Below are 27,633 nucleotides of genomic sequence, written 5' to 3'. Positions count from 1 at the left end.
GAATGAAAAAGCCTAAGGATATCTAGTGTCCACATTCAAGGAACGGATTTTGACATTGTCCATTTGGAAAAGGCTTGATAAATTGATTTGAACTAGGTCTTTAATAAGTTGCTGATTTGTTCATAGATTTATGATGCATTGATGGAAGCGATGTGTGTTTGTCTGTGTGTGTGTGTGTGTGTGAGAGAGAGAGAGAGAGAGAGTACCTGTGGGGGGTTTATAATTGCACAAAAACGGTCCACGGGAAACATTCCCAGATTTGAGATGCTGCATAAAGTTTGAAAGCAAATAATGTATTTAATGCCATATCACAATATAAAATTAATAAGTCACAACTATTAGAGTCTTTCAAATCAATCTAGTAACTTCACCTAAAGGTCCCTCCTTGAAATTCATGAGGGGCAAGCTTGCCTGCTCTTGCCTTCTCGGCCAATTCTTTGACCTGAAATATGAAACAGCGAAAGGATTAGCAAGATACCAAAAATGAAAAATCATTTCCTGCTGCTATTCCTACAATATAAACTAATTTAATAAATGGAAGAATGTTTCATCCTCACTATCTACTAAGGACCCATAGGAAAAGGTGATTCTACAAGGACCAAGTTGTTAGTGGTTTTACAAGGACTAAGAATGGGAAGATCAAGGAATATTGCAACTTGAGACAATCTCAACTTGGGTTCTAAGATTAGAAAACTGTCTAGCAGAAAAATGAAGATCAGGGAATGTGGCAGTATAGATATTTGTAAGGGAAGCTAGACCTTTGTCTAGGCAGTATCAGACAACCTTCACTTTGGTTCTGAGATTGGAAAACTGTCTGGCAGATGTCTTGTCTAGACAAGGATTGCAGGGTACCCCCTTTGTACATTATCATTCTTTCATTAAAATCAATAAAATCTAGATTGTTGCCAATAAAAAAAGGACTAAGAGTGTGGGTAAACCCCTCAACTATAGGGATATAGTGGTGGAAAGAGACTCCAAAGTGGTATGTCATGGATTAAGAACTGTTAGTGTCGATTAAATAAGGGTATAATAGTCATTTGGGTTTTATTAATATGGTGATGTGTCTTTTAGCTAGTGCTGATGTGTCCGAACTTAAATAGGGGCATAAAAGACATTTGCTATTTATTTTAGTAAATTATATATCCTGGCTGACCTAAGAAAGAATTTGAACTATTCTCTTCTCTTGGGTTCGAACAGGTTTCTTCTTCTTCGGTTTCTCCTTCTCTTCTCCTCTCCCTCTCTCTCTTACTTCTTCTCTTTTAAATCAAGTTCAGATCTGAAACTAACGAATATAAATAATCACAAGGGGCAGATAGAAATCAGTTGTATCGAGGGAATTGTCTCCCAAGGAGTTCGCTTGTAGGGAATTCCCTCTCAAGGAGTTCGCTTGTAAAATTAAATGTAAAAGATGTTATAGGGGGTAGGGAGATGGGGGTAATTTATCAAAGAGGGGTACTTGGTGGTATTCATCAAAATTCATGGGGTGCTTTGATTGGTCAAAGCTCTTCTGCTACCATGCCTTTCCGGTATCATAGATTTTCCCTTCCTAAAAATATCATTTTTCAAGAATTCATTCCCCTTCTTCATTAATGATTTTCTTTTTCTAGAAAAAAAAAACTTTGATTCCTACAAATCCACATTCCGCAATGGTTCAAGCAGTATTTTACTGATTGTTGATTTTTATGTATTTTGATTTCTCAATAAAAGTCGTACGATTAATTAGGATATCAATGTTCTAAAAGTGCAAGGAAATTTTTTACACCCAAGGCACAAGATGCGGCATCGACGCATTTTTTTTTCAAAACGATAAAAGAGTTAAACTAAATAAAACTAAAAAATAAAAATATATTAATTCATAAAAATGCATACTTGAACTTTAAAAGAAATTAAGTGCCCGTTGGGGAGGGCTTTTGCACAGTAGCTCCTCACGTTTGGGCCCCACATGGAAAACGCAGAAGCTATGTTTGGTAAAAATCTGGAACGCAGGCATGCACGTTCCAAATGCCATTTTTATGACTGTTGAGCGAAGCTACTCCAAGTAGCTTATCTGGAACACACACACACTCAACCATCGCCGCTTCTCAATCAGAACACAGAAACCCTCCCAAATGGAGAAAATTCATGGGAGGTTTTGATTGGTCAAAGCTCTTCCGATATCGTGTCTTTCCAGCATCACTTTCAATTTGTTTATTTCTCTCTGATTGCATTACTTCATGTGGCTAATGGGATGTTAAACATCTTACATTCCTAGCTCTACAAGATCAGTCCCCTGCCTCCGTACAGGTCCCTTGAGGCAAGCCCAAACAAGTTCATGCAAGGCTCATAATTTCTTTGGCCTGTATATAAAGAGATGTTTTGTGATTTTAGAATTAGGGTATTTGAAAAGTCTTTCTTTTTATTTATTCGAAAGTTAATAACCGTTACTAATTGACAAATAGTATTTAAAAATAATTTAGAAGTTGAAAAACCATTACAAAAATGTGAATTACCAACCTGAACTGAGACACAAAGCACACCAAGCATGTTCCTTTTCACAGGGGCTGTGCCTGAGATGAGGCAAGGTACATACCTTGAAATGCACCACACCTATGTGCCTATGCACCTAAGCATGCCTTTCAAATCACTTTAGGATATGCATTATAAAAATCATAAAAGTAAATTACCATGAGACTGAGGTTCTAAAAATCATGCCTGTGAACTTCATAATGATTTTGCTTGCAACTTAAAATAATTGATTATTCTCATATAAATGGAACATGGTTGTAAAGGTGACGCTTAGGAGACAAGGTTCCCTTGGCAGCTTGCCTTGCCTAATCACCAAGCAGTTTTGTTTGTTGTGTTGTAAAATACTTTTATATTCTTAATTTTTTGAGATTATAATTATAAAATAGACATTATTAAACTAAAATACTCATTTTGTGTTTTTATATACTAATTTATTTTTATTATTTTCTTCTTATTCTTTTCCTATAACAAAAAAGGGGTTCAACCCCTATACTTTTTTAATTTTCTTTTCTTTTTTCTTTTTCTTCTCATGAATATGTTGATTTTCTATACTTCAACATGAAGTCTATACTTTTCTTATGAAAATTATGGATATCATTAAGGAAATATGGTTATGAAACCTAGGGAACTACCCTAGGATATATGTTTTAGTTAAAAAAATCCATCGCCTAGGCCTGGTTCAGTACACGACATGATCATTAAAATGTATTAGTTGAAACAAAACAACAAACAATCAAAGATATGCTCATATATGGTTGGAGATAAGACCTTGAACAGAGTCATCATGTTAATCATTATTTAGACATAATCATAAAAAAATAATCATTTAGACATCCTACAATTACCTCTAAGGAGATTGCTGATATAGTCTTTTGATCTGCATTTCTCACAATTGGAGTCATCAAGCCCTGCAATTCAGCAAAGAAAACATATAAAGGTGGATATAAGCTCTTAACTTATCAAAAAAATAATTATAAGCTCTTAGACTATATTTTACAGGCATATACCTTCTCAGTTGCAACTGCTATAGATATGTCAACAGAATCACATAAAATGACCTCTCCTTTGTCAGCATTCCAGTAAGCTGCCAAGAATCCCAAAATGACAAACTTGGGTTAAATTCTTAAGCATAAAGCAGGTTTTATTCCAAGTACAAAACAACAAGATTAACAACTAGAGAAACAAGATTAAGTTAGTAACACAACTTTTTGACCATACAAAAGAAATTAGGTAGCATTGAGAAAAATATGAAGATAAAGACGAAACAAGGATGACAAGATTGTCAGTACCAATCCAAGCCCTCAATTTGAATCTTAAAACCAAAGAAAAAAAGGAGAATTATTTGTATCTTTCAACCTCTCAAGAAAAAGAAGCTGCTTTTGGAATTCATAAAATTTATAACACTTAATTTTTTATAACACTTAATTTTTAGAAAGGGAAATTAACTTTACACCACTATCCTACTAATACAATTTTATGGCCATATCTCCAACATCAAAAGAATTTACATCCCTAGAGTGCTCTTCAAGATGTAGCCAAAGAAAGAGGAAGCTATATTAAGGAAGGAACCTAAGAAATTGTCAATCCAACCTTCACTGTTCAATAAAGTTTTTTTTTAAAGCCATTGTTCAACAAAGTTGGGCAATCAAAATTCCAATCCTAGAGACAGAAGTCGATACATGGTGTCTCTTGGATTGCATGTATATACCATGAGGAATGGCCTTGTTGCAAGAAGAAACCTCAGTACAACACAAAGAAAGAAAATATTTATATGAAAAAGCGTAAACCTTTCGGAAAGGAAAATGACAAGAAGCAAGAACAGCAATGCTTCAACAATTGATTAACTTGCATTCAACGAGCACTTTCCAACACCTAGAAAACCATGTCTTTAGTAATCTTCTACAGAGAAGCCTAACTTATTGGAGGAATGTCTTACCATTTGCCTGGGGTACATTTTTCAGTGCAACAGCAGCAGCTTTGATGACTATGTCATTTACTGAAACTTTAACACCATGCTGCTCTGCATGATAAATAAGACATTGGAGTGATATTAATCCAATTGCCCGATAAGAAGAAATCAAGAAAACAAGAAATAGACCTTTAAGATCCATACCTTTAAGTTCCTTTCTAAAAGCTAGAAGAGGATCCAGTGTGACATCTGATAGAAACCATAGCACATTTTAATCATTGAAGTTGACAATAATACAAGTACTCTGATCTAGGAAAGTGGTCAAACCTGAAGATAAATATAAGTGTGGTGTACTTTGTTTTGATTCCAACAACCGCCTTGCAATAACCTGCAAAAACAACAATGTGTCACAATATCATTCAAAATGTGTTTGCAACATATACAAAATAAGTATTGCATTTAGATGCCCCTGTGCATGCAAAACAGGGGCCAAACAAAGTTTTGTTCTATGTTTCTAATTATGAATTGAACTTTTAGAACTAAGTGTGGAAACCAAGCAATTTGTTAGTAGAGTAACACAACTAAACCCAAACATAGGACTTCATTCCTATTTAAAGGTTTAACTTAGTGACACCAAATAAGTTTATGCAGCTTCTTGGTACATTAAGCCTAACAAGTCCACTTGAGCCCAATTGAGCAACCCAAACCTGACTTGGGTCTGAGCCCAACCCAACCATGTCAACTTTCAACTTGGGTTTGATTAGGTATGGCAACAGGGCAGGTTCGGGGCGGGGACCATACTCCTTGCCCCCAACCTCGACTTTGAAACAAATCCTCGTCCCCAACCCTAATCACTGCCAGGGATAAAAATGTCCCTCATCCCCGATCCCTGACCGGTACAAGTCCCCCGTGGAGACCCAATTCACCGAAATTTTTAAATTAAAATTATTTTTAGAAAATAGATTTACTTAAAATAAGGAAATTTTTTTAAAATAAAAAAATACTTTAAATATATATTGATATATAATATAAATAATATTATATGTGTATATATTTAATATTGTTAGAGTTAGCCGAATAAGGGTAGATTAGTCAACTCACCTTGGTTAAGTTATGAGCTTATGTGGCAGTCCTATTGGAGGTTCTCTGTCCCATACTTAAGTAGGGGCAGTTTAGTCCTTGTACATTTTAATTAGAAGCCTAATCACTATTAAGAGGTCGACTGATAGGGTTTAGCTATCAGGTTCGACAGTTCTTTCATCTTCTTCTTCTTCTCTTCTCCTTCTTCTCCTTCTCTTTCCTCTTCTCCTTACTGGTTCGGACTACTGTAGCTACAGTAGAAACATGGTATCAGAGCGTGACAACTTCAATTCGTGACCTGTTTCAGATCGTGACAACTTCAGTTCATGCTTCAGTTCTCTCCTTTTCTTCTCTGGGCTGTCAATGGAGAAAAGTGGTTCGTCCCAGGCCTGAAACATCACAGCTCTTCTTTTTTCTGATGCACAGAACCTCCTTTCCTAAGAAAACAACTTCAGCAGTGAACGGTTGGCTGAAGCTCTCAAACGAAGGTTGGTTATCTCTCCTCTGTGTGCTGTTGGTAGTTCTGGGTTGAAAATCTTCAAGAACTTGAGAAGACTGATCAGAACCTAGAGAACCTGGTTGGTTGTTGCCCTGGTTCTTGGAAAAATTCCAAGAACAGGCTGTGTTTACAGTGACCAAATGGTGTAAGGGCTGCTACTGTAGGTGGCCTAATGGTGCAAGGTGTAATGCAATGGTACTAGTTGAGTTTTTGTTGGTCTTGTGGTGCCCTCTTAAAAGCGTTAAAGCAGGTCTGTATTGTGTGTGACAAATATAGCTGTGTGGTGGTGCTTGTGATGCACAAACTCTGTTGAGTAGTTGTAAGAGAGCTTGCATGTGGTTAGTAAGTGCTGAATTAATGTCGGTGTAGTCTGTGTTTTTTTTTTTGTGAAATCAGTAGTGGTGTGGATAAGAACAAAGGCGTGTGTATCTATCATTGTGTTTAGGGACTGCTGTAGGTTCTAGAACATCAAACTCTTGACAGCAGCACTTAGTTGGTGATTGGGAATTCAGATTAGAGGCAGCATTGAAAGAGTATCATGGCAGCAATGGGAGATGGCTGTAGTGATCAGAAACCTAGTGTGGTGGTTTCCTCTGACTATCTAGGTGTACAGATGACCTCAATTAAACTGAATGGTGAGAACTATGTTACATGAGCCAAGTCAGTGGAAGTTTTTCTCAAGGAAAAGAGAAAAGTGAAGCATGTGAAAGAAGATAAACCACCAACTGACTCTCCAGGGTTTGATGATTGGGAACAGGAGGATGCTCAAATCATGACATGGCTATGGAACAGTATGGAACCCAAAATAAGTGCCAACTTCATGTTCTTAGATACAGCTAAGGACATATGGGAACATGCCAAGAAGCTGTATTCTGGGCAAGACAATACTACAAGGGTATATCAGCTCTATCAGGAGTACTTTGGTCTGCAACAAGGAAATAAAACCCTAGAAGAGTACTATGCCAGTATGAAGAACCTCAGAAATGAACTCAATGTCTATCATCCTCTCACTCTAGATGTTAAGATTCAGCAACAACAGAGGGAACAACTAGATGTCACAAGGTTCTTAGTGGGGTTGAAATCAGAGTATGAACCAATTAGAGCCCAAATATTGGGGGGCTCTACCCTTCCTACACTTGAGGAAGTGTTTCCTCGGCTTTGCAGGATTTCTTTGGGACAGACAGAGAATCCCACACAGTCTGATAGATCAGTTTTTGTGACAGACAGAGGAGGTGGACGTGGTACGAAAGGGGGAGGACATGCCTCCCGAGGAGGTCGTGGTGGTGGTCATGACTCAGGGGGAGGCCGTGGCAAAGAAAAAGGCAGCTCTACAAGGAAGTGTACCCACTGTGGCAGGAAAGGACATTCCGTAAAATTCTGTTATGATCTTCATGGCTGCCCTCCCTCTAAATGGGCCAATCATGCTGTTGCTGGTGGGGTTGATGTCGGTGATAATCAACAGGCAGACCTAACTCCTTCCACATCTACATTTGTTTCCGAAAGGGAGATGGTGAGTGTACCGCGTGATGAGTATGAGTGGTTCCTTCAGTCCACTTCACAGCAAACTACTGATACTCTTGCCCACTCAGGTATAGCTTGCCTGTCATCTAAAACTTCTCCTTGGATTATTGACTCTGGAGCCTCTGATCACATGACCGGGACTCCAGGTGTATTCTCTTCTTTATCTGAAACTTCCACATCTCAAACGGTTACCCATGCCAATGGTTCCTCCTCTCCCATCTGTGGTGTTGGCAATGTTGACATGGCTTCTCTTTCTTTATCATATATTCTATATGTCCCTAAGTTTCCATTCAATCTTATGTCTGTTAGTAAATTAACCAAGACTCTTAACTGCTCTGTTACTTTTTTCCCTTCCTCTTGTGTTTTTCAAGATCTCAAGACGGGGAAGAAGATTGGTGGGGGGCATGAAGCTGGTGGATTGTATTACCTTGACGGTGGTGGATCGTCAGTTGAACTTCAAACTTCACTCACTCCTCTACAGTGGCATTGTCGACTGGGACATCCTTCTCTCAAGGCACTCAATTTACTAGTCCTGTCTTTGAGTCATTTGTCAGTGTTACAGTGTGAGTCGTGTCAGTTTGGAAAACATCGTCGTGTTTCCTTCAGTCCTAGAGTTGAAAGTCGTATGTTGAGTCCTTTTGCTTTGGTTCATTCAGATGTTTGGGGCCCGATCAAAATAGTCTTATAATGGTTACAAGTATTTTGTCACTTTTATTGATGATTGTTCAAGAATGACATGGATTTATTTAATGAAAGAAATGAGTGAATTATTTTCCATTTTTCAAAAATTTCATGCTGAAATACGTACACAATTTGGTGTTCCAATCAAAGTTCTTCGTTCAGATAATGGTCGTGAATATTTTCTAACTTCCTTTCAACAGTATTTAGAACAGCATGGCATCATTCATCAAACTTCTTGTGCATCCACTCCTCAACAAAATGGGGTGGTTGAACGGAAGAACCGTCATCTCCTTGAAACAGCTCGGTCTATTCTTCATCATATGAGTGTTCCTAAACGGTTTTGGAGTGATGTTGTACTTACTGCATGTTTCCTCATTAATCGGATGCCCTCCTTTATTCTTCATGGTCGGTCTCCCTTCTCTATCTTGTTCCCCACCTTGTCTCCCTTTCCATTAACACTTCGTATCTTTGGTTGTGTGTGCTTTGTTTACAATCTGAGTCCTGGAATAGACAAGTTGGATGCACGCTCCATTAAGTGTGTCTTTCTTGGCTACTCTCGGACTCAAAAAGGAAAGTGTTACAATCCCATTACTAGGAAGTGCTATGTCTGTCCTGATGTCACCTTTTTTGAGTCTGTTCCCTTCTTCTCAGGAACTGAAGCATCTTCGCCTCCACCTTTACTTCCTCTTCCTCTTCCGGTCAGTGATCCCGTTCCGGGTGTTCCTGTTGGAGTTGATTCGTCACCTCATCCAGTACAGATCCCTACTGAACGACCACCAATTCGGCAAGTGTATACACGTCGAATGACACCGGCCCCTCCTCCAGCTTCTACCTTGTCCGCGGATCCTATCGTTGCTCCTGTTGTTGAACCTTCAAGACTTGACCTACCCATTGCCTTACGGAAAGGTAAACGTAGTTCTACTCTCCATCCCATTTCCAATTTTGTTTCAATATCTCGCCTTTCCGCCTCACATCGCCAGTTTGTTTCACTATTGTCATCTATTTCCATACCTAACAATGTCCAAGAGACTCTTAGTTCACCTGGGTGGAGGCAGGCAATGGAGGAGGAACTCTCTGCTCTTCAGCATACTCACATGTGGGAGCTCACTACTCTTCCTCCTAGTAAGCACGTTGTGGGTTGTAAATGGGTGTATACTGTTAAATACTTGCCAGATAGTAGTGTGGAGCGTCTGAAAGCCAGACTTGTTGCTAAAGGGTATTCACAGTTGTATGGAGTGGACTATATGGAGACCTTCTCTCCAGTGGCTAAGATTAGCTCTGTCTGTGTGTTAATTTCCCTGGCAGTTATGTATGATTGGCCCTTATTTCAACTTGACATAAAAAATGCCCTCCTTCATGGTGACCTTATAGAGGAGGTATATATGGAGCAACCACCTGGATTTGTTGCTCAGGGGGAGGCTAGTAAGGTGTGCAGACTGAAAAAGGCAATTTATGGGTTGAAACAATCCCCTCGTGCTTGGTTCAGGAAGTTTAGTGAAGTGGTGAAGAATTTTGGAATGAAACAATGCCAGGTTGATCACTCAAGAAGCTGGAAAGATTTTATTAGTGGTCAATGTAGATGATATTGTCATAACTGGCAGTGACAAATTGGAGATCGACAAACTCAAGGTCTTTCTGCAAAATCATTTTCAAACAAAAGACCTTGAGACATTGAAGTATTTCTTGGGTATAGAAGTTGCTAGATCAAGACAAGGTGTAAACCTGTGCCAAAGAAAATATGTTCTCGATCTATTGGACGAAACAGGACTGTTAGGTGCAAAACCGGCTGAGACTCCTATGGAACCAAATGTTAAGTTGAGCAGTGATACAGGGGAAATATTTGATGATCCTGGAAGGTATAGACGACTAGTGGGGAAGCTGAACTATTTGACTATCACGAGACCAGACATCTCCTTTGCAGTCAGTGTGGTGAGCCAATTTATGCAGAACCCTCGTATATCTCACTGGGATGCAGTTCTTAGAATTGTAAAATATTTGAAGAGAGCTCCGGGCCGTGGGCTATTGTATAAAGCAGGAGGAAAACTTGAAGTAGTTGGGTACACAGATGCAGATTGGGCGGGCTCTGTGTTTGATAGAAGATCTACTACAGGTTACTGCACATTTCTTGGAGGAAATCTTGTGACGTGGAAGAGTAAAAAGCAGACGGTTGTGGCTAGAAGCAGTGTTGAAGCCGAGTACAGAACCATGGCACACACTACATGTGAATTAGTGTGGTTGAGGAATCTCCTACAAGAAATCGGGTTCCACATGGATAAATCTATGAAGTTGTACTGTGACAATCAAGCTGCGCTCCATATCTCATCCAACCCTGTTTTTCATGAGAGAACAAAGCACATAGAGATTGATTGCCACTTTGTGAGGGAGAAGGTTCTTACTGGAGAGATAAGCACAGAACATGTAAGCTCGGGTGATCAGTGGGCAGATTTGTTTACAAAAGCCTTAAGCTCAGGGAGAGTGAACTATATATGTAACAAGCTGGGATTATATGACATATATTCTCCAGCTTGAGGGGGAGTGTTAGAGTTAGCCGAATAAGGGTAGATTAGTCAACTCACCTCGGTTAAGTTAGGCAGTCTTATTAGAGGTTCTCTGTCCCATACTTAAGTAGGGGCAATTTAGTCCTTGTACATTTTAATTAGAAGCCTAATCACTATTAAGAGGTCGACTGATAGGGTTTAGCTATCAGGTTCAACAGTTCTTTCATCTTCTTCTTCTTCTCCTTCTCTTTCCTCTTCTCCTTACTGGTTCGGACTACTGTAGCTACAGTAGAAACAAATATATATGATCTTGGGGTATTGCTTTAGTCAAAATGCTCTCATGTTTCAATCAAAACTCAGAATACTAATGCTCTAAATTTAATATGGACCATAGAAAAACCTCAGCCTCTCATTTCATGGGAGCTGAGATCATAAAGTGGAACACCATATCATAAAGTGGCACACGTGCCAATACAAGGGGGTGCGGTCATAATTCATTCCCATAATATATGATTTTCACATACTAGCATTTGCCATTTAATATTTCAGTCAACCAATTAAACTTACCTAGGTTTGACTAAAACCATGCATTACAGGTGTCTCTTACACCTATATTCAAAAATAAAGTAAAAGTTCCTATAGGATGGTCTGAATGACAAGAAAAAAAGAAATATACTGTCCAGTTCACTGGGGTAGAGTAACTTCTTCAAAAGAGAACAGAATTTGGGTATCAAGCCAGTGGATGTGATGAATAAAGCATTGCTAGTTAAGTGGTTATGGAGGTTCAGAAATGAACCTAATTCTTTATGAAGGCAGGCTATCCAAGCAAATTCTGTGAAGCCAGAGGATGTGGTGTACTCTATTGTTTGAGTTTGTGGAAGGGTATCCTTAAGCATTCCAATCATTTTCAGAAATTTATCTCCTATACAGTAGGTAATGACAGATGAGCCTTATTCTGGAAAAGTGGTGTGGGAGTAAACTCTTAATGAGGCATTTCTGGGGCAGTTTCAGTTTGCATACAACAAAAACAAAACTGTGTTAGCCTTTATCACGTGGAACGTCTACATGCTTTGTGCCTTTGCTTTGGAGTTGGATCAGCGCCTTCTTATTCACTGTAGTTTTTCTTCCTCAATTAAGCAGCACTTTGTGAAGTTGTTCAGGCATACATGGGAAGTCCCTGCTCCCTGGTGACCTGTTTTGCTTAATAAATTTGTGTCCTGTCAAAGGATTCAGCAAGAGGGGGAGCATCCCATGGAACTTAACTCCTTTCACCATATATTGGGGATTGTGAAAAGAGAGGAAGAGAAGAATTTTTTAAAGAAAGAAGCTCGAGGTTCAGCAGCTGATTAGGCATAATTGATAAGTTCATCTTGGCAACAACCTCTGTGTGTCGGCAGGGGTAAGGCTGCACATATCTGTCCCTCCCCAGACTGTGCATTGGTGGAAGCCTCATGCCTTGGGCTGCCCATTACTTAAGGCTGCAACTTGGGTCGGGTTGGCCCTAACCCAACCCAAAAAAAAAATGGGTTGGGTTGGGTCGGGTTGATGTTCGAGTTAGGGTTATGGTTGAAATTCATGAACCCAACTTTACTTCGGGTTGGGTTAGGGTTGACCCCTTAGCAAACCCAATCCAACCCGAACCCGACTCTATAGTACATGTCATATATAAATATATGTTATATGTAATATATAGCATACATTGATTTGCTTAGATGCATGATATTTGTATAGCCCCCACCACATAGTATCATGTATTTCTTTTAAGATAATCACTTCACTTAATCCTGATAAGAAAGATTAAAACCTTAATAATATTATTTTATGTTTTTTTGAAAATTTTATTCTTCATCTCCTCTATGTTGTTTGCCGCCCAAGAAAGATCTATCGTAAGCCATAACTCATAATAAACTATAGTTATTTCTAACACTTGTTTTTCTAAATTGTGTACCAAAAAAACAAAAAAAAAACGTCAACAAGCAAATACTAATGAAACATAGGATTAATATATGTAGTGAAAGTTGAGTTAAGATCTAAAATCGAAAAATTTATGAGGTTTTAAGGGATGGGAAGAGGGTTGGGTGAAATTGACTTTGGGTTGGGTTAGGGTTGAAGGAATTTAGTTAGGGTTAGGGTTAGGGTTAGGGCAGGGTTGGTCAGGTTGGGTTAGGGTTACGGTTGGGGTTTAGAACTTAGGGTTGGGCTAGGGTTGGCCTCAACCCGACCTAACCCAGCCCGACTTGCAGCCCTACCATTACTTCATAGGCTACTACTATCCATTAACAGACTCAATTTTCTGATTTTGTAATCAGCAGGGGCTCTATCATTTCTGAGTAGTAGGTTCTGTGAAGGACAGGTTCCTTCCCATTGTACTGGGCTCTTGCCTTCTCTTCATCTCTTTAATAAAATTTCGTTAACTATCAAAAATGTATTTCAAAACTATTAATAATAACAAAGAAACAGAAAATTACATAGTAAATATTAGGAAATATTTTTATTCTTAGAATTACATGTAGAATGCATTTCTCAATAGCCATACCTTTGAAAGGAGAAGTCATCCCCTGGAATCAGTGATTGGGATGATATAGAGGGAGTTGGTTTGGTGGCCCTCCATGCTTAAGAACTTTGGAGGTTTATGGAAGTCACTGCTTTGCAAGCTTCATGTCTTACAGAATTCAAAGGAATCTCTCTCTTTTGAAGACATGTACAGGACTACAGGGTTGTCAGTATCTCATGCTAGGTATTTAACTTAACTTAACTAAGCTTTACCCCAACTGTATTGGGGTCAGCTACATGAATCCTTTTCTTCCATTCTGCTCTGTTCAGTGCCATGTCCATGCTATAGGTATTTATAGCCATGTAACTCATACCTTTCAATGGGAAATAACAATACAACCATTTATTACTCATTGACAAAAAAAAAAAAAAAGCTTAGCAATATTTTTCTGATCTAGCAGCAGTAAGTTCAGATCAGAACATGGAGGCCTCTGATAGTGTCTTTGTACCTCCTGTTTTGGTATTGACTATTATCTTTTCAAATGCAGGGAGCAATGCATACTTAATCACATAATGAACATGCAATTTGCATATCAACTAAATGGAAATTATGGTGGAACTTATCAAATTATTAAAAATTGGAAAATACAACTAAGTAGTTTGGTTAACCTGCCTTGCGAATCTGACTATTAGGCAAGTCTTCATATGTATCTGAATGTTGTAAAGAAGATCGCGACTCGGAAGAAGGTGCTTGAGAAATTTGTGATGGGGTTTGAGGTGATGAAGATGCCTTCTCTTTAGATTTATCTCTTGGAGATCTTGTTCCTGATTTTATTGCAGCTAAAACATCACCTTTCAAAAGTGTACCATGAGGCCCTGATGCCTTCAACGAAGATACATCTAATCCAAATTCAGCAATAAGTAACTTTGCAGATGGGCTTATCCTACTAAACTTTGTTTTCTGTGTCTTTCCATCATTTACTACATCTTTATGATGTGGTTTTTCCTCTTTGGCCCCTGAAGCAATGCTGACAGTATCTGGGAATTTTTTAATATCATCTGAATCTTCAACCTGGCAAACCAGTTCAATTAAGTGCTTGCAACATTGAATAGTTATAACTCCAATAAAAATTAGAGAGAAAATACATGTTGATAATCTATTCCAATTAAAAGAATAAAAAACATGAACAGGAATGAAAATAATTAACTGATCTATAATAGTGATCACAATTTACCGTTATTGCAATAGGCTGCCCAACATGAACATCCTTTGAGCCTTCAGGCACTAGTATCTTAGCCAGGAATCTGCAAAAAGGTTCCACCAGAAATCATGGTAAAAAGATTTTCATGATTGCGTAGCCTAAACATACACCGTTTAATTAAATAGTTAGCATTTTTCTCGGTAAAAGCTCCCATAATTATGGTCTACATTTTTGCTGAAAACTCCCAATCTCCCCACAAATTTCCTGTTTAAGAGGCTCCAAAATATCCTCAAGGCATTCCCATAACTATAGAATTTTGACAAATTATCAGTGGTAATTATTTATCAGCAATTATTAGTATATTGTATTTGTAGTATTTGGGAATGCCAAGCTTTAACAAAAAGGTAACAAGGCAAAGGGAAAAATTTTGAGATAACACCCAATTCCCAACATAGAACAAATTTGAAGAACAAACCCACAACAGGAGGAATGGGAGAGGAGAGGAAGTTCAAGCTGGCAGGGAAATGGAGACTGGAATTGTCCATTGAAGCAAAATCTTTCCTGTTTGAGCAGGGAAGGACAAAGGGGAAGGCTCTTGAAAATCAGAGAAGGGAGCAGGGCGTCGATTCTCCTACCAAAGGAGGCCTGTGTGTGGTTGAAAGGTTTTGTAGATGGAGCTGTAAATTCCTTTCAGGAAGAAGGTTGGAGAAACTCGATGACCTATGAGAACAAGAGGTTCGAATCTGTGCTAAAAAGGAATGGAAAAGGGTGGTTCATAATGGTCACCGAACTCTTTGGTATTAACAAAAAGCAAGTGATGTGTATTCCAAAAGGCCTGAAGTGGAGAGGGTGGGCTTCTTTTGCTTCTACTCTTCAGGCTTTTCTCTTGGAGGTCGAAGGTAGAGTAGAAGAAGCCCCTGGCTCGAAGGTTTGTTCTATGCCCCGCCCAAAGCTTTACCCTGAAGTCTTGGTGTCCAGCTCGTCTGTCCTCCGACGAGTAGCAGTGGAAGAAGGGAGTGGGAGCTGGGAGAAGAGGGTGGTCTTAGTGGCAGAAAGGGTGATAGAAGATTGGACAAAAGTTTTAGAAGTTTTAGCAGAGAGGTTGGGATTAGAGGAAGATGTAATGTTGCTGCCTTTTGCTGAAAAGAAAGCCTTACTAGATATTGAAGATAAGAATCTGTTCTTCAGTTCTTTCCTTGTAGAAGGAAGTTTGATTAAGGTCCAGAACTGGGCTCCAGATTGCAACGAAGTTGAACCCAGAGCCGGCAGTTTTTTTATTAAAATTCTCGGTCTTCCCTTCAACCTTTGGAATGATCTTATTCTGGGGAAAATTACTAGAGCGTTGGGTGGAGTTCTGTTGGTGGCTAACTTAAGAAACTTGAGAGCAGTGGAACTTAAGGTTGTTGGGATCAAACCGGAGAACTTGCCGCGGTTCTTCAAAGTTCTCTCAGAAGGTGCTTGGTTCAAGGTCTGGTTAGCTTTAGAAGTTGAAGCCTTTCTTTGGGGAAGACGACCAGAGGTTGAAGGAACCGACGAGCTCGCAGGGGGGTGTACACTTGGCCTTCAGGGGCTGGCGGGAAAGCCTGTTGTGTGTGGGCAATTTACAGTGGAAGGGGAACAGTGGCAGGGGCACCCCAAGTCTCGAAGCCTTCCTATTAAGGCTTCTTTTTCAAATTTTTTTGAAGAGGGGTTGTTTAAAGAGGGTGGCCCATCCTATGCTGACGTGGCTAAGTTGGGAAAGAGCCGTTTGTGCTCTAAGTCTCTCTCCGAACCGGCTTTAAGAAAGGTCGAGCCGATCGGGCCAGTGGTTGAGCATTCTTTCGGTTTTAAAAGCCCACGTGACAACTTAAGTCATCACGTGGGGCGGGGCAGGAATGGGGCAATGATAGATGACAACTTTCATCTATCATTGTTTAAGTCTCGCCCTCTCGACTGTGGAGGGGCGAAGTCAGTGAACAAGGTTGGAGAACGTCGGCCTCTATGCTGGGTCTGACGGGCAGCCGGCGATGAGCAAAATCTCAGCATTTCTGATCGCCCGAACCCGCGCTATTCGGAGACAGACCAGAAGAGAAAGAAGAGGTTGATCAAGGTTGGTTGAGCTGCGACTCAGATTCTGATCATGATGAAAATTCAGATGCTTGTGGGAGTTTAAGCAGTGCGGCAGTTGAAGCTCTTTCTAAAGATCAGAACAGGGATTCATTTAGCCTGGACTGTTTGTTCTTAAGGGATTCGGTGGGGGAAGGAAAGGTGGAGGGGGAGGAGCAGGTGTTTGATTTTAACCCAATACTGGCTGAGCCCCCCCCCCAGTTCTAGTGCTTTGCAAGAGGCTGAAAAGGAGGTTGCTCGGGTCTTCTCAAAGCAGAACAAGGGTACTTCACAGAGAGGTACATACTTGGGTACAGAAAGGGGTCTTTGTGTTGATACAGTGATAGGGATTTCCCTCCCCCATCTCTGGGAGACAGAGTGCTCTATTTTCTCAAAAAAGAAAGTGACTACCCCTCCTTTGCCTTTGCTCTCTCCTCACTTCTCTACCTCAGGTAAATCCCTCGACTCTGTCAATTCAGTTTTGGATACTGATGAGCGCTCTGTATCTCTTGTACCAGATTCTCTTCCCAACCAAGAGTCGGAAGCCCTTGGTCTGAAACCCACAATGAGTCTACAAGGGAAGGAAGTGGGTGAGGAAACTTGCAGAGAGACAATAATTTGGGAAATCTTAGAAAGCCTCTTGGGTGAAGTGGAAATGAAGGACTTGCAAAGAGGGAGCCTGGAGGGGATAGACAGGGTTGTGGTTGGAGGTAATGTGAGAAGGAACAAGAAGCTTCCTAGGAGTGAGGAGAGTGCTTCTTTAGAAAAAGATGAAACTTTTGGGGAAGAGTCAGTTGCAAAGTTTGTGAAAAAGTTGGGGTGCAAGCTAAAGAACCCGAATGATCTAAAAGCCTACATGCAAAATAAAGAGGACAGCAAGATGAAGTTTAGAAGGCTGAGTGAAGTGGAGAGATTAAAAAAAGATATTGAGGGGGACAAGAAGTTCGAAGTGAAAGGGATTAGAAGAAAAGGGTCTAAATAGTTCTTGGAGGAGTTAGGGTTAAAGCTTATAGTTTTCAATGAGAATCCTAAGTTGGAATGTGAGGGGGTTGGGCAGCATTAAGAAGAGAGCAACAATCAAAGAGGTAATTAAGAAGTTTAACCCGGATGTGGTTATGCTTCAGGAGTCCAAAAGAATGGATTTTGATTGCAACCGGGCAAGGATTGTGTGGAGTTCTAGAGGTATTAAGTGGGTGGCTGCTCCTTCGTGGGGTTCCTCGGGAGGGATTGTGACCCTGTGGAAAGAAGAGATACTCTTAGGTGTGGAGGAGCTGATTGGAGATCACTCTATCTCCCTGAAGTTCAAACAGGTGGCCGATGGGTATGAATAGGTACTAACAAATGTGTATGGCCCCAATGACTATAGGCAAAGGGAGAAATTATGGGAAGAATTGAGTGACATTAGAGGCCTTTGGGATGGACCCTGGTGTGTGGGAGGGGACTTTAATGTAGTGAGATTTTTGGAGGAAACCAACAACCCCAGACAGAGAGTGACAACAAGTATGAGGAAGTTCAACCAATTTGTGGAGTCTTTTAATCTCAAAGAACTTCCTTTCCTAAATAATAACTTCACTTGGTCCAACCTTCAATCTCGGCCAATTTGCTCTAAGTTGGACATGTTTTTGTTCTCAACAGATTGGGAGGAACATTGGGGCAATATTACTTCTAGGGCTCTCCCTAGACTTACTTCAGACCACTTGGCCAATAGTTTTGGTCAAAGAGGAATTAAGAGGAGTAGGGCCTACCCCTTTCAAGTTTGAAAATATGTGGTTGTCTCATCCGGGTTTCACTGAGAAAATCAGAGAGTGGTGGGAGCAAGCTAATCCGGTAGTTGATTGGGAGGGAATGAGGTTCCACAAGAAACTCCAATACCTAAAATCTCAATTAAATGAGTGGAATATGCTAGAGTTTGGAAGATTGGAAGAGAGAAAGCAAGTTCTAGTGGAGCAAATTGAGGATTTGGACCTGAAGGAAGAGAGAGGCCCCTTTGGAGAGGAAGAAAGGAAGTTGAGATGGGTTTTAAGGAGGTAAATGGAGGACATCCTGATCAAGGAGTAAATCAGTTGGAGGCAAAAATCTAGGTGCAAGTGGCTAAAGGAGGGAGACAGAAACACAAGGCTTTTCCATTCAATGGCAAATGGAAGGAGAAAGAAGAACTACATCTCTAACTTGGAAGTTGATGGAGCAGTTTTGTCTCACCCGAATGAAATTGCAGAGGCCCTAGTAAACCACTTCAAATCTATTTTTAGAAGGCCTATGAATGAGAGTATGGTTGGAGGGTTTGGATTGGCCGACTCTAAGTGCAGAGAAGAGAGAGTGGCTAGAAAAAAGGTTCAATATGGAGGAGGTAAAGGAAGCAGTATTCTCTATGGATAGGACAAAAGCTCCGGGTCCAGATGGGTTCACAATGGCCTTTTACCAGGATTGCTGGGATATTTTGGAGAATGATCTTGCTTCGGTTTGTGAGGAGTTCCACAGGAGGGGTGTAATAAACCCGGGCTTGAACTCAACTTTCATTGCCTTAGCCCCAAAGAAGAAAGATGCTTCTCAACCAAAAGATTTTAGACCTATTAGTCTGGTGACTAGCTTGTACAAAATCATTGCAAAGGTATTGTCTCTCAGGATAAAGAAGGTGCTCCCCTCTATTATTGCACCCAACCAAAGTGCTTTTGTGGAGGGAAGACAGATCACCGATCAGATCCTCATTGCAAATGAGAGCTTGGAGAGCTTTAAAAAGTCAAAGAAGAAGGGAGTGGTTTGCAAATTGGATTTGGAGAAGACTTTCGACTTGGTTGATTGGTCTTTCTTGATGGAGGTGTTGAGGAGTTTTGGTTTTGGTGACAGGTGGTGCAAGTGGATCTGGGGTTGTGTTAGGACTTGCTATTATTCTATCCTGGTGAACGGGACTGTGGTTGACTTCTTTCCGGCGTTGAGAGGTCTAAGACAAGGAGATCCTCTTTCTTTTCTTTTCACCCTTATTGTTGATGTGTTTGGGCGATTAATCCATAGAGCAGACTCGAGGAATCTGATAAGAGGGTGGAGAGTAGAAGGGGAGGAGGTTCCCTTGACTGTTCTTCAATTTGCAGATGATACTATCCTTTTCTGTGAAGGAGGGAACCTCAGTTGGATTCGGAATCTAAAGTTGACAATACAACTTTTTGAGTTGTGTGGTGGGAGTGAATGTGAACGAAAGAGATCTAAGGGAATCTGCAGACGAGCTAGGTTGTGCTATTACGGTTTGGCCCCTGACTTATTTGGGCCTCCCTTTAGGAGATAATCCTAAGAGGGTTAGCTTTTGGGCTCCGGTAGTGGAGAGGTTTGAGAAGAGGCTAGCGGCCTGGAAGAGGAGTCATCTTTCTTTAGGTGGAAGAGTCTGTCTCATTAGATCTACCCTAGCCAACCTTCCTGTTTACTTTCTGTCAGTGCTTAAGATCCCCTCAAAGGTTTCAAATCTTTTGGAAAAATTAATAAGGAACTTTCTCTGGGAGCCTGGAGAGGAGAAGAGAGATCATAGGGTGAGTTGGGAGGTGGTTTCTAGGTGTAAAACACAAGGAGGTCTTGGGATTGGTAATTTCAAGAAAAGGAACATGGCTCTTCTGGGGAAGTGGTTGTAGAGGTTCTCTTCGGAAAGGGATAAATTGTGGACTAAGATTGTGGCTAGCATTCATGGGCTGAAAGACAATGGCTGGGATCCTAGAATCTTGGAAAAGACTTCAGCTGCTTCTCCTTGGAAATCCATCCACAATCTGCTTCCAGTTTTCTCCCCTTGGATCAGGTATGGTCTAAACTCTGGTAACCAAATAAATTTCTGGGAACATCTTTGGGTCGGGGATTCTCCTCTGAAAGACAAGTTTCCTTCCTTGTATGCTCTTTCAGACTTGAAAAATGAACCCATTTCTTTCTTCTTAGTCCCTTCAGCTTCCACTTCGGGCTTTGGTTGGAACCTTGGCCTGCGTAGGGCAATTAGGGATACGGACTTGGATAGCCTGGTAGCTCTGCTAGCCTCTCTTGAGGGTGTCTTCCTAAACCCTGCAAAGGAAGACACCAGATTTTGGTTCTAACTCTGGTACCTTTTCTTGTGCTTCTTTCTTTAAAACCTTAACTCAGCCTCCTACCCCCCTGAGGTTGTCCTTTCCAGTTAAGGAAATTTGGAGCAAACTTATTCCTCCTCGAGTGGGGTTTTTTTGTTGGGAAATTTTCTTGGAAAGAATCAACACTTTAGACTTACTCCAAAGAAAGAGACCCAACTATTGTCTACTTCCTAATAGATGTGCTCTTTGTAAAGCTGATGGGGAATCTGGCTACCACCTCATGGTCTCTTGTAAGGTTGCTAAATCTGTTTGGGAGTGGGTTTTCTCCCGTTTTGGGCGTTCTTAGTATCCTCCAGAGACTGTCCAAGGTTTGTTTCCTCCTTCTTTTTTCAGTTGGCCTAAGAAGTGAGGGAAGACTATGTGGAGGTGTATTAGGGCAGCGGTTTGCTGGTCTTTGTGGGAAGAAAGAAACTCACGCATATTTTCTGACAAGGAAAAAACTTTGGAAGATTTATTAGATCGAATCCTCATAAGAGCGGTCCACTGGCTAAAATCCTTGGAGTTGTTTTCAGATTGTCCTATGGATGACTTACTAAGAAACTAGAAAGAGATTGCTTTCACTGCTAGATGCAAGAGGACTCTTTGTCCGTCCTGGTCCCCTCCCCCCTCGGGCTTTATAAAGCTGAATTTTGATGGCAGCAGTGTAAGGAATCCAGGGCCCTCTGGGATTGGAAGAGTCTTCAGGAATGAGGAAGAGATTGTTACTACTTTATTCTCTGGCCCTATTGGAGGAGGTGACTCTCTTAGGGCTGAGATCCTTGTAGCGCTTGAAGGAATTCGAAGAGCAAAAGATCTAAATATTAGTTGTTTGATTCTGGAAGGTGACTCGAAGGTGGTGGTTAATTGGTTGAAGACAGAGGACAGTGGTTTGTGGAACTTTAACAATGAGAAAAAACAGTTCTTATGGCTGGGTAGGGACATTGAGGTTCAGTACAGCTGGGTGAGGAGGAATGCCAACTCATTTGTGGATGGGTTGGCCAAGCAAGGAGTGAATGGGGAGGCTGTTTTTTGGGCTAGTTTTTTATTTTCTTTGCATTCCCTGTGTTTTCTGTTTTTGGGGAGCTAAGTTATTTTATCTCCCTTTGTATTCTTTTCCCTCTATTCTCTTAATTTAATGAAGTTGATGTTATTGATCAAAAAAAAAAAACAGAACAAACCCACAATAACAAAGCCTTATTTCCACCATCTGGAGTCAGCTAACCAAAACTTGATTTTCCATTCCAAACAATCTAGGAACATAGCCATGGAAAAATTGTAAAACCTCAGCTCATTCTTCACTACCACAACCCATGTTCTTTTTGACCTGATGCTCACTCTTCTAGACCTTTCAACTTGCATCAAACCACTGCTTGCTGTTGCTATATTGTCTTTTATCAGATACCAAAATCATCTTAATTCGTTCTCTCATTTTATCAACTATCAGAGAAACTCCTACATCTCCATGGATAAACTCGCCTTTGTTGATAAGTAATCATCAATTTTATTAAATATAAAAAGAAATATGTCCAGCATAATATCATTTCTAGTTTTACTACTCATCCATTTCAATATCCAAATGTCTGCCACACTCACAAAACAAAGAAGAGAATGCAAATCAATGATATTTAAAGGAGCTGTCTAGATGAAAGATTCTGTTTGTAAGGTTTGATATGAACCTTAAAGAAATAGAGACAAGCCCAAAGTACCACATTTATCTCCAGCATCAGTTACATTGTCTGCTTTCCAAATTCCAACTATAAGCACACTAGTAGGGGAAAAATGGACTTACCCCTCTTCAAGACTTTCAAATTCAAGAGTAGCTTTGTCTGTCTCTATTTCACAAATGACATCACCCACTTCTATCTGTTAGAATAAGCAAATAGTCAGGAAAATGGGTCTTGACAAATAGACAATAATTAGTATATACTCAGGAGAAAAGAAGAGATAACAGAAATGCAATAACTTGAATTTAAACGCGACTGACCTTTTCTCCTTCCTTCTTCCTCCATTTTGCAATGTTTCCCTGATTCTGCAGAGGAGCACATAGAAATGTGACCTAAGTGTCTGGAAGCAAAGAATAAAATCCAGCAGGAGAAAATGAAATACTGGCATCAAATCTTTGTATGCATTTTCTCACCATTGTAGGGGATAATGCTGGCATTTCAACAACAGTATGTGGAGGAAGCTCTGACAAGTTGATACCAGCAGAATTTGTGCTTTGCGCCTCCTCTCCATTTTCAACATTTTCATCAGGTGATTTTTGCTTTTTGGCCTCAGAACCACTGTCAATGGCCTGAGCGTTTTTTATATCATTGGCATCCTCAACCTTGAAACCAAATGGAGTTTGATGTTAGAAATATACAATGTGTTAAGTATACTTGACTCCCATAGAAATTACAGAAAAACAGAATGTAGTTGTATCTTCTAGTTCAACAAAACTATGTGGAGAGCACTCCCCTCTGTATTTCACACTTAACAAGATTAACAATCAAATAAGACATAGTACTCAATGAGACAGACAGATAATGATTAGCACATACATAGAAATTATCACAACTTACTGTTATTGCAATAGGTTGTCCCACAGGCACATCCTTTGAACCTTCTGGCACTAGTATCTTAGCCAGGAATCTGCATAGAATATTTGCTAGAAAATCAGAGAAAGTATGTACAAGGATGGCCCAAGCACCCACTATTTGAAATGAATAAAAATTTTAATCATTAAAAGTCAATTATTAAAAAAATAAATGAGTCATTTGTGCCTGTCGCATAAGTACAAATCACAGCAGAACTGCTCAACCTGATGAAGAATGGGGAGAAAAAAAAAGGAGGGGTGGAAGGAGGAAGAGAATCTGACCAATGTCCTAACATCATTTGTGGTTTGCACTTCAGTCACTCAATATATATAAAATCAAGTGGGTTAGCTGAAATATCCAAAACAAATTTGGGATAGTAGGTTAATTTTTTGAGAAACAGAAGAAATAAGCCATGAAATACCTAAACAATAAGTAGGGCATCATTACAAAAACATTTTCGTACAGGCTGATACGCCAGATGGGGCATACCGGTCTGTATTGTTAGGCGCTTTTATTTATTTATTTATTTTTAGCTTTTTCAAACCTGTTCAGGGGGATCAGTATAAGGCCTGTCTACACCGAGAAACAGGTCAACCCCCAAAACCAAGGTTAAACAGGTGAATCCCCTGAAACATCATCTCCTTTGCATCCCCCAATAATCTGGAAAGGAACTACTGTTTTTTGGACCTTAAATTCTATCTAATATCCTAATGTCTCCAGAATAGTTTATGCTACTCCCCCCACCTACATCCAAAAAACTGTGAATATATAAAGGATCTTGCATTGTATGTTAATAAATTCACAATAGAAGAGAGCATCTGAGGAAGTATTAAAATGTTATATTCTAAGTACATAACCAGAGTGCAAACTAATGTGTAGTAGAAAAAATGAGAAAACGATAGGACAAAAAGGGTGGAAGCTGGAAACATCAGCTATGTTCACTGTTAGGTCATCTTTCTATTCAGTGTTGTCAGAGGATAACAGTGAACAAGTGCCATGGAGGTGGATCTGGAACTGCAAGTACCCCTCCAAAGTATCTTTCATCTTATGGCATTGGTGCTCGATAGGATTCTCACCATTGACCACTTATTATTGGAAGGAGCTCATCTGGAAAATAATCCGGTTGTATGTGTGACTTGGAACAAAAATTGGTCTCACATCCGCTGGTTCAATGCCACTTTTCTTATAGTGTGTTGACTCATTGTTTAAAGCTGCTCAATAAACAATGGGTTACACCTGAGGAATTGTCTTATGGAAGCCAAAGTCTCCTGCCATCTGCTGGTTGATCTGGAATGAAAGAAATAGAAAAATATTCATAAGCAAGGCCAGGGCCTTGGACCAATTACTGGGGAAGGGTGAGAGAACCAATGAACCATCATCCTCTTGTCCAGCTGAGCCAAGGAGTTTGGTGGACTGAAATACCAATACTTTTATAGCAATTGGGAACATATTTTTCTTTATGACAATTTCCAAATTTAACATGGATTTTGTGTTCTAATTCTCTTTTTGTATATGCTTCTGAGCTCTGCTTGATAAACATATGGTTTGAGGGAACCTCTCCCTCTTTCTGAATATAATACCTCTATTTAGAGAGAGAGAGAGAGAGAGAGAGAGAGAGAGAGAGACTGTTATTGAAGATAGGCCTTAGATTATATTTTCTGTTTTTTTATTTATCGTTGGACTATTATGCTGTTCTGTCTTAATGGGCCTTGGGCCATTTATTATTTCTTTTTCTAGTTTCTGCCGCCCTTATTAAGGGTGAAGATATAATTTTTCTTTTATGTTTAAAGAACATATTTAGGTGAGTGGGACAGCACTCTGATACCCACAATTTGGGACTTCTTCAAACCCTTTTTCTCCCTTCTCTCTTCTTTTCTTCTTTCTCCCTTCTCCTTTCTACCTATTAAGTGTTGCAGCACCCTTAAAACTCTCTTTTTCTGGTAATTTTTATTCTTTTTTTCTCTGTTGTGATCACCAACATGGTATCAAGTGTGGCAGCACCCTTAAACCACTCTATTTCAATGATTATGCAAATTCTGAAGAAAAACATAGGTCATGAATCTTACACTGAGCTACCAAGTGCATAAAGTCAGCAGTAAGGAAAATAGAATTACCCCTCTTCAAGACTCTCAAACTCAAGAGTAGCTTTGTCTGTCTCTATCTCACATATTACATCACCCACTCCTATCTGTTAGGTCAAGTAAAAAGTCAACAAAACAAGAATTACTGATGCAACAGCAAACTAGTATCCCGGCAATCATGAGTGACTGACATGTTTGCAGTAGAAAACTACAATAACCTTCATGCATTATACAATTCATGCATACCTTATCTCCTTCTTTTTTCCTCCACTTTGCAATGTTACCTTGGTTCTGCATAGGAATATAGAACTGCACCGTAAGCATACAATACAGAAGAAAAATAAATTGAGAAACTGAATCAAAGGTGTAGGCCTCAAATTCTCTTCCCAATTACTCACCATTGTAGGGGAGAGGGCTGGCATTTCAAGAATAGTATGCGGAGTCTCTGCCATAGCAACTTAGTCATTAATGTTAGAAGACCTAATACCCTCTGTTGATGAGCAATGTTAACTTATTTAATAAACATGACCTAGAATAATCATGCAAATTTTGTTTTTATGCTGTTGAGGATGGAATTTCCTTATCTTTTTTTTTGTTGACTTTTTTGGGCAACTAACATGCCCAGATATGGATATGGGTATAGGCACTGATACAGGAGACTGGGGTGCCTCTTCTCTTAATTTCTCAAAATCTAGGAAAAGAAATATTCATACAGATATATGCTATTATCAATTTATATTTATCTTTTCTCTTCAGTAAACACATGCTGTCACACCTCTAAGCTGAAGTAATTTATTAATGCAATAAACTAACTATGTTGTTTCTTCTCCATGTTAGGACGAGATGTAGAAGAGGAAATACTATTTAGCATAAGATCCATTAGAAAAAAAAAAAAAAAAAAAAAAGAGATATCACAAGGCAAACACAATGAAAAAAACTAAAAAATAATAAAGAGCTTCATACATCTTATTATATGCCTTATAAATATGAGATTGAGTTTTTTATTGTTAACTTAATTTTTATTGATATGTGGAAAAAAAAAAAAAAAACTTACAATAGAACACAGATGTGCTTTATATACCTAATAATTGATAAGCCAGACCCAGCTACTTATCCCCTAATTTCATTTAACATTCAAGAGTTTTGGGGAATAGTTGCCCAGGCACAAATTTTTTATCTCTATACCTCTATAGGTTTTTCCATTTTCTGAAATCCAAGCTTTCACTAGAACAGGAAGTTACAAATGGCATCACCAACTAAAATAGAACATGATAACACAAATGACAACAAAGTAAACAAATATACATATAGATATAGATATAGATATAGATAGATAGATAGATATAATTTTATTTTATATTATTTCATTTTATTATCGCATATATAAAAATTGGACAGGGACCTCTCAAGCCCTTGTTCCTTTGAAAGCCATTTGATAAAGGTTTGAGAGAATTAAGCCCCCTTCACATGGTGTTGAAAGAAATCTTGCTTCCCAAGTTCCTTCTTCTAGGACTGGAAGTCCAACTGTTTTGCAGTCAAGTTTGACACTTTGTCTGACACAAGGTGAGCCCAGTTTTGAGGGGTGTTTGGTGAGTGAGCCCCCTTCTGACAAGCAAGAGGAGGAAGGGTGTTCTGTGCAGTTGGTTGAAATAAAATTTACCTTACCTTTCAAAATAAAATAAACAATTGTATACATCAAAATTCATATAAAATAAAATTTTAAGATCTTTTTTAATCTTTTGTCTATTTTCAAAATTTATGTTAAACATTTGATTATTTTTTTCAAAAATGAAAAAAAAAACATGGCTTGGCCCACAGGTCCATGCCGTGCCAGCCCAGAACAGCCCGATTTACACCTCTACTTAGTCTTCACCCAGTACCACATATTAAATTTCACTGGTCATTCTAACATTACCAATTAAATTAGTCAAAGGACAATCAGTCCACAATATAACCACCACCATGAACTGGAACAAAAAGAAAAAAAAAAAAAACGAAACTACAGAAGCTTCTTTAAGAAATATCTTAAATACTTAAGTGCTTACAAAGATTATGATATATTTACAATAAAAAGGAAAGAAATTTTATACCAGCAGATGAGCAATATCGGACACCAATTTGCAACTGCAATAAATAGTATGCATTAGACAATGATCAAAAATAAATAAGTAGTATCCATTAGGTGAATGTGTAGTTTACAATATTATCCAAGGACTAACCTTGAGCGCCGAAGACCTTTCATGGATTCCATTGACCATGAATAATGACGTGGACCTGATGTTTTCAACAAGCAGTGAGTTAATGAAGAAACACGTCAAAATTAAACAGAAAAAATAAATAGTACAACTAGGAATAAGCTCCAAACATAGATGATAGGCCTCCACTGTCCCACATACCCCCCCCCCACTACCCCCTAAAGAAAACATGGTCATC

The 27,633-nt window shown here is 39.4% G+C and overlaps 1 protein-coding gene across 1 annotated transcript in view; it reads right to left on the bottom strand.

The window, feature by feature from the left end:
* The window catches only part of LTA3 (Dihydrolipoamide acetyltransferase, long form protein), a 37,420-nt gene that overhangs the window by 6,222 nt on the left and 3,565 nt on the right, over nucleotides 1–27,633 (bottom strand). The window contains exons 3-20 of the mRNA XM_088949670.1: nucleotides 27,420–27,474; nucleotides 27,291–27,324; nucleotides 25,599–25,645; nucleotides 25,447–25,491; nucleotides 25,234–25,307; nucleotides 23,105–23,174; nucleotides 22,681–22,869; nucleotides 22,528–22,572; nucleotides 22,333–22,406; nucleotides 14,422–14,491; nucleotides 13,860–14,258; nucleotides 4,742–4,802; nucleotides 4,619–4,663; nucleotides 4,442–4,525; nucleotides 3,513–3,589; nucleotides 3,351–3,413; nucleotides 372–442; nucleotides 207–267 (exon numbers count right to left, since the gene is read on the bottom strand). Coding sequence (XP_088805796.1) covers nucleotides 207–267; nucleotides 372–442; nucleotides 3,351–3,413; nucleotides 3,513–3,589; nucleotides 4,442–4,525; nucleotides 4,619–4,663; nucleotides 4,742–4,802; nucleotides 13,860–14,258; nucleotides 14,422–14,491; nucleotides 22,333–22,406; nucleotides 22,528–22,572; nucleotides 22,681–22,869; nucleotides 23,105–23,174; nucleotides 25,234–25,307; nucleotides 25,447–25,491; nucleotides 25,599–25,645; nucleotides 27,291–27,324; nucleotides 27,420–27,474 — 1,564 coding nt within the window. The remainder of the gene's footprint in view (nucleotides 1–206; nucleotides 268–371; nucleotides 443–3,350; nucleotides 3,414–3,512; nucleotides 3,590–4,441; nucleotides 4,526–4,618; nucleotides 4,664–4,741; nucleotides 4,803–13,859; nucleotides 14,259–14,421; nucleotides 14,492–22,332; nucleotides 22,407–22,527; nucleotides 22,573–22,680; nucleotides 22,870–23,104; nucleotides 23,175–25,233; nucleotides 25,308–25,446; nucleotides 25,492–25,598; nucleotides 25,646–27,290; nucleotides 27,325–27,419; nucleotides 27,475–27,633) is intronic.

This window comes from Nelumbo lutea, chromosome 6 (assembly GCF_056320005.1).
Source record: "Nelumbo lutea isolate HS-2025 chromosome 6, American lotus-T2T, whole genome shotgun sequence".
NCBI classification, from domain to species: domain Eukaryota; kingdom Viridiplantae; phylum Streptophyta; class Magnoliopsida; order Proteales; family Nelumbonaceae; genus Nelumbo; species Nelumbo lutea.
This window is presented reverse-complemented; position numbering and strand designations above follow the sequence as displayed.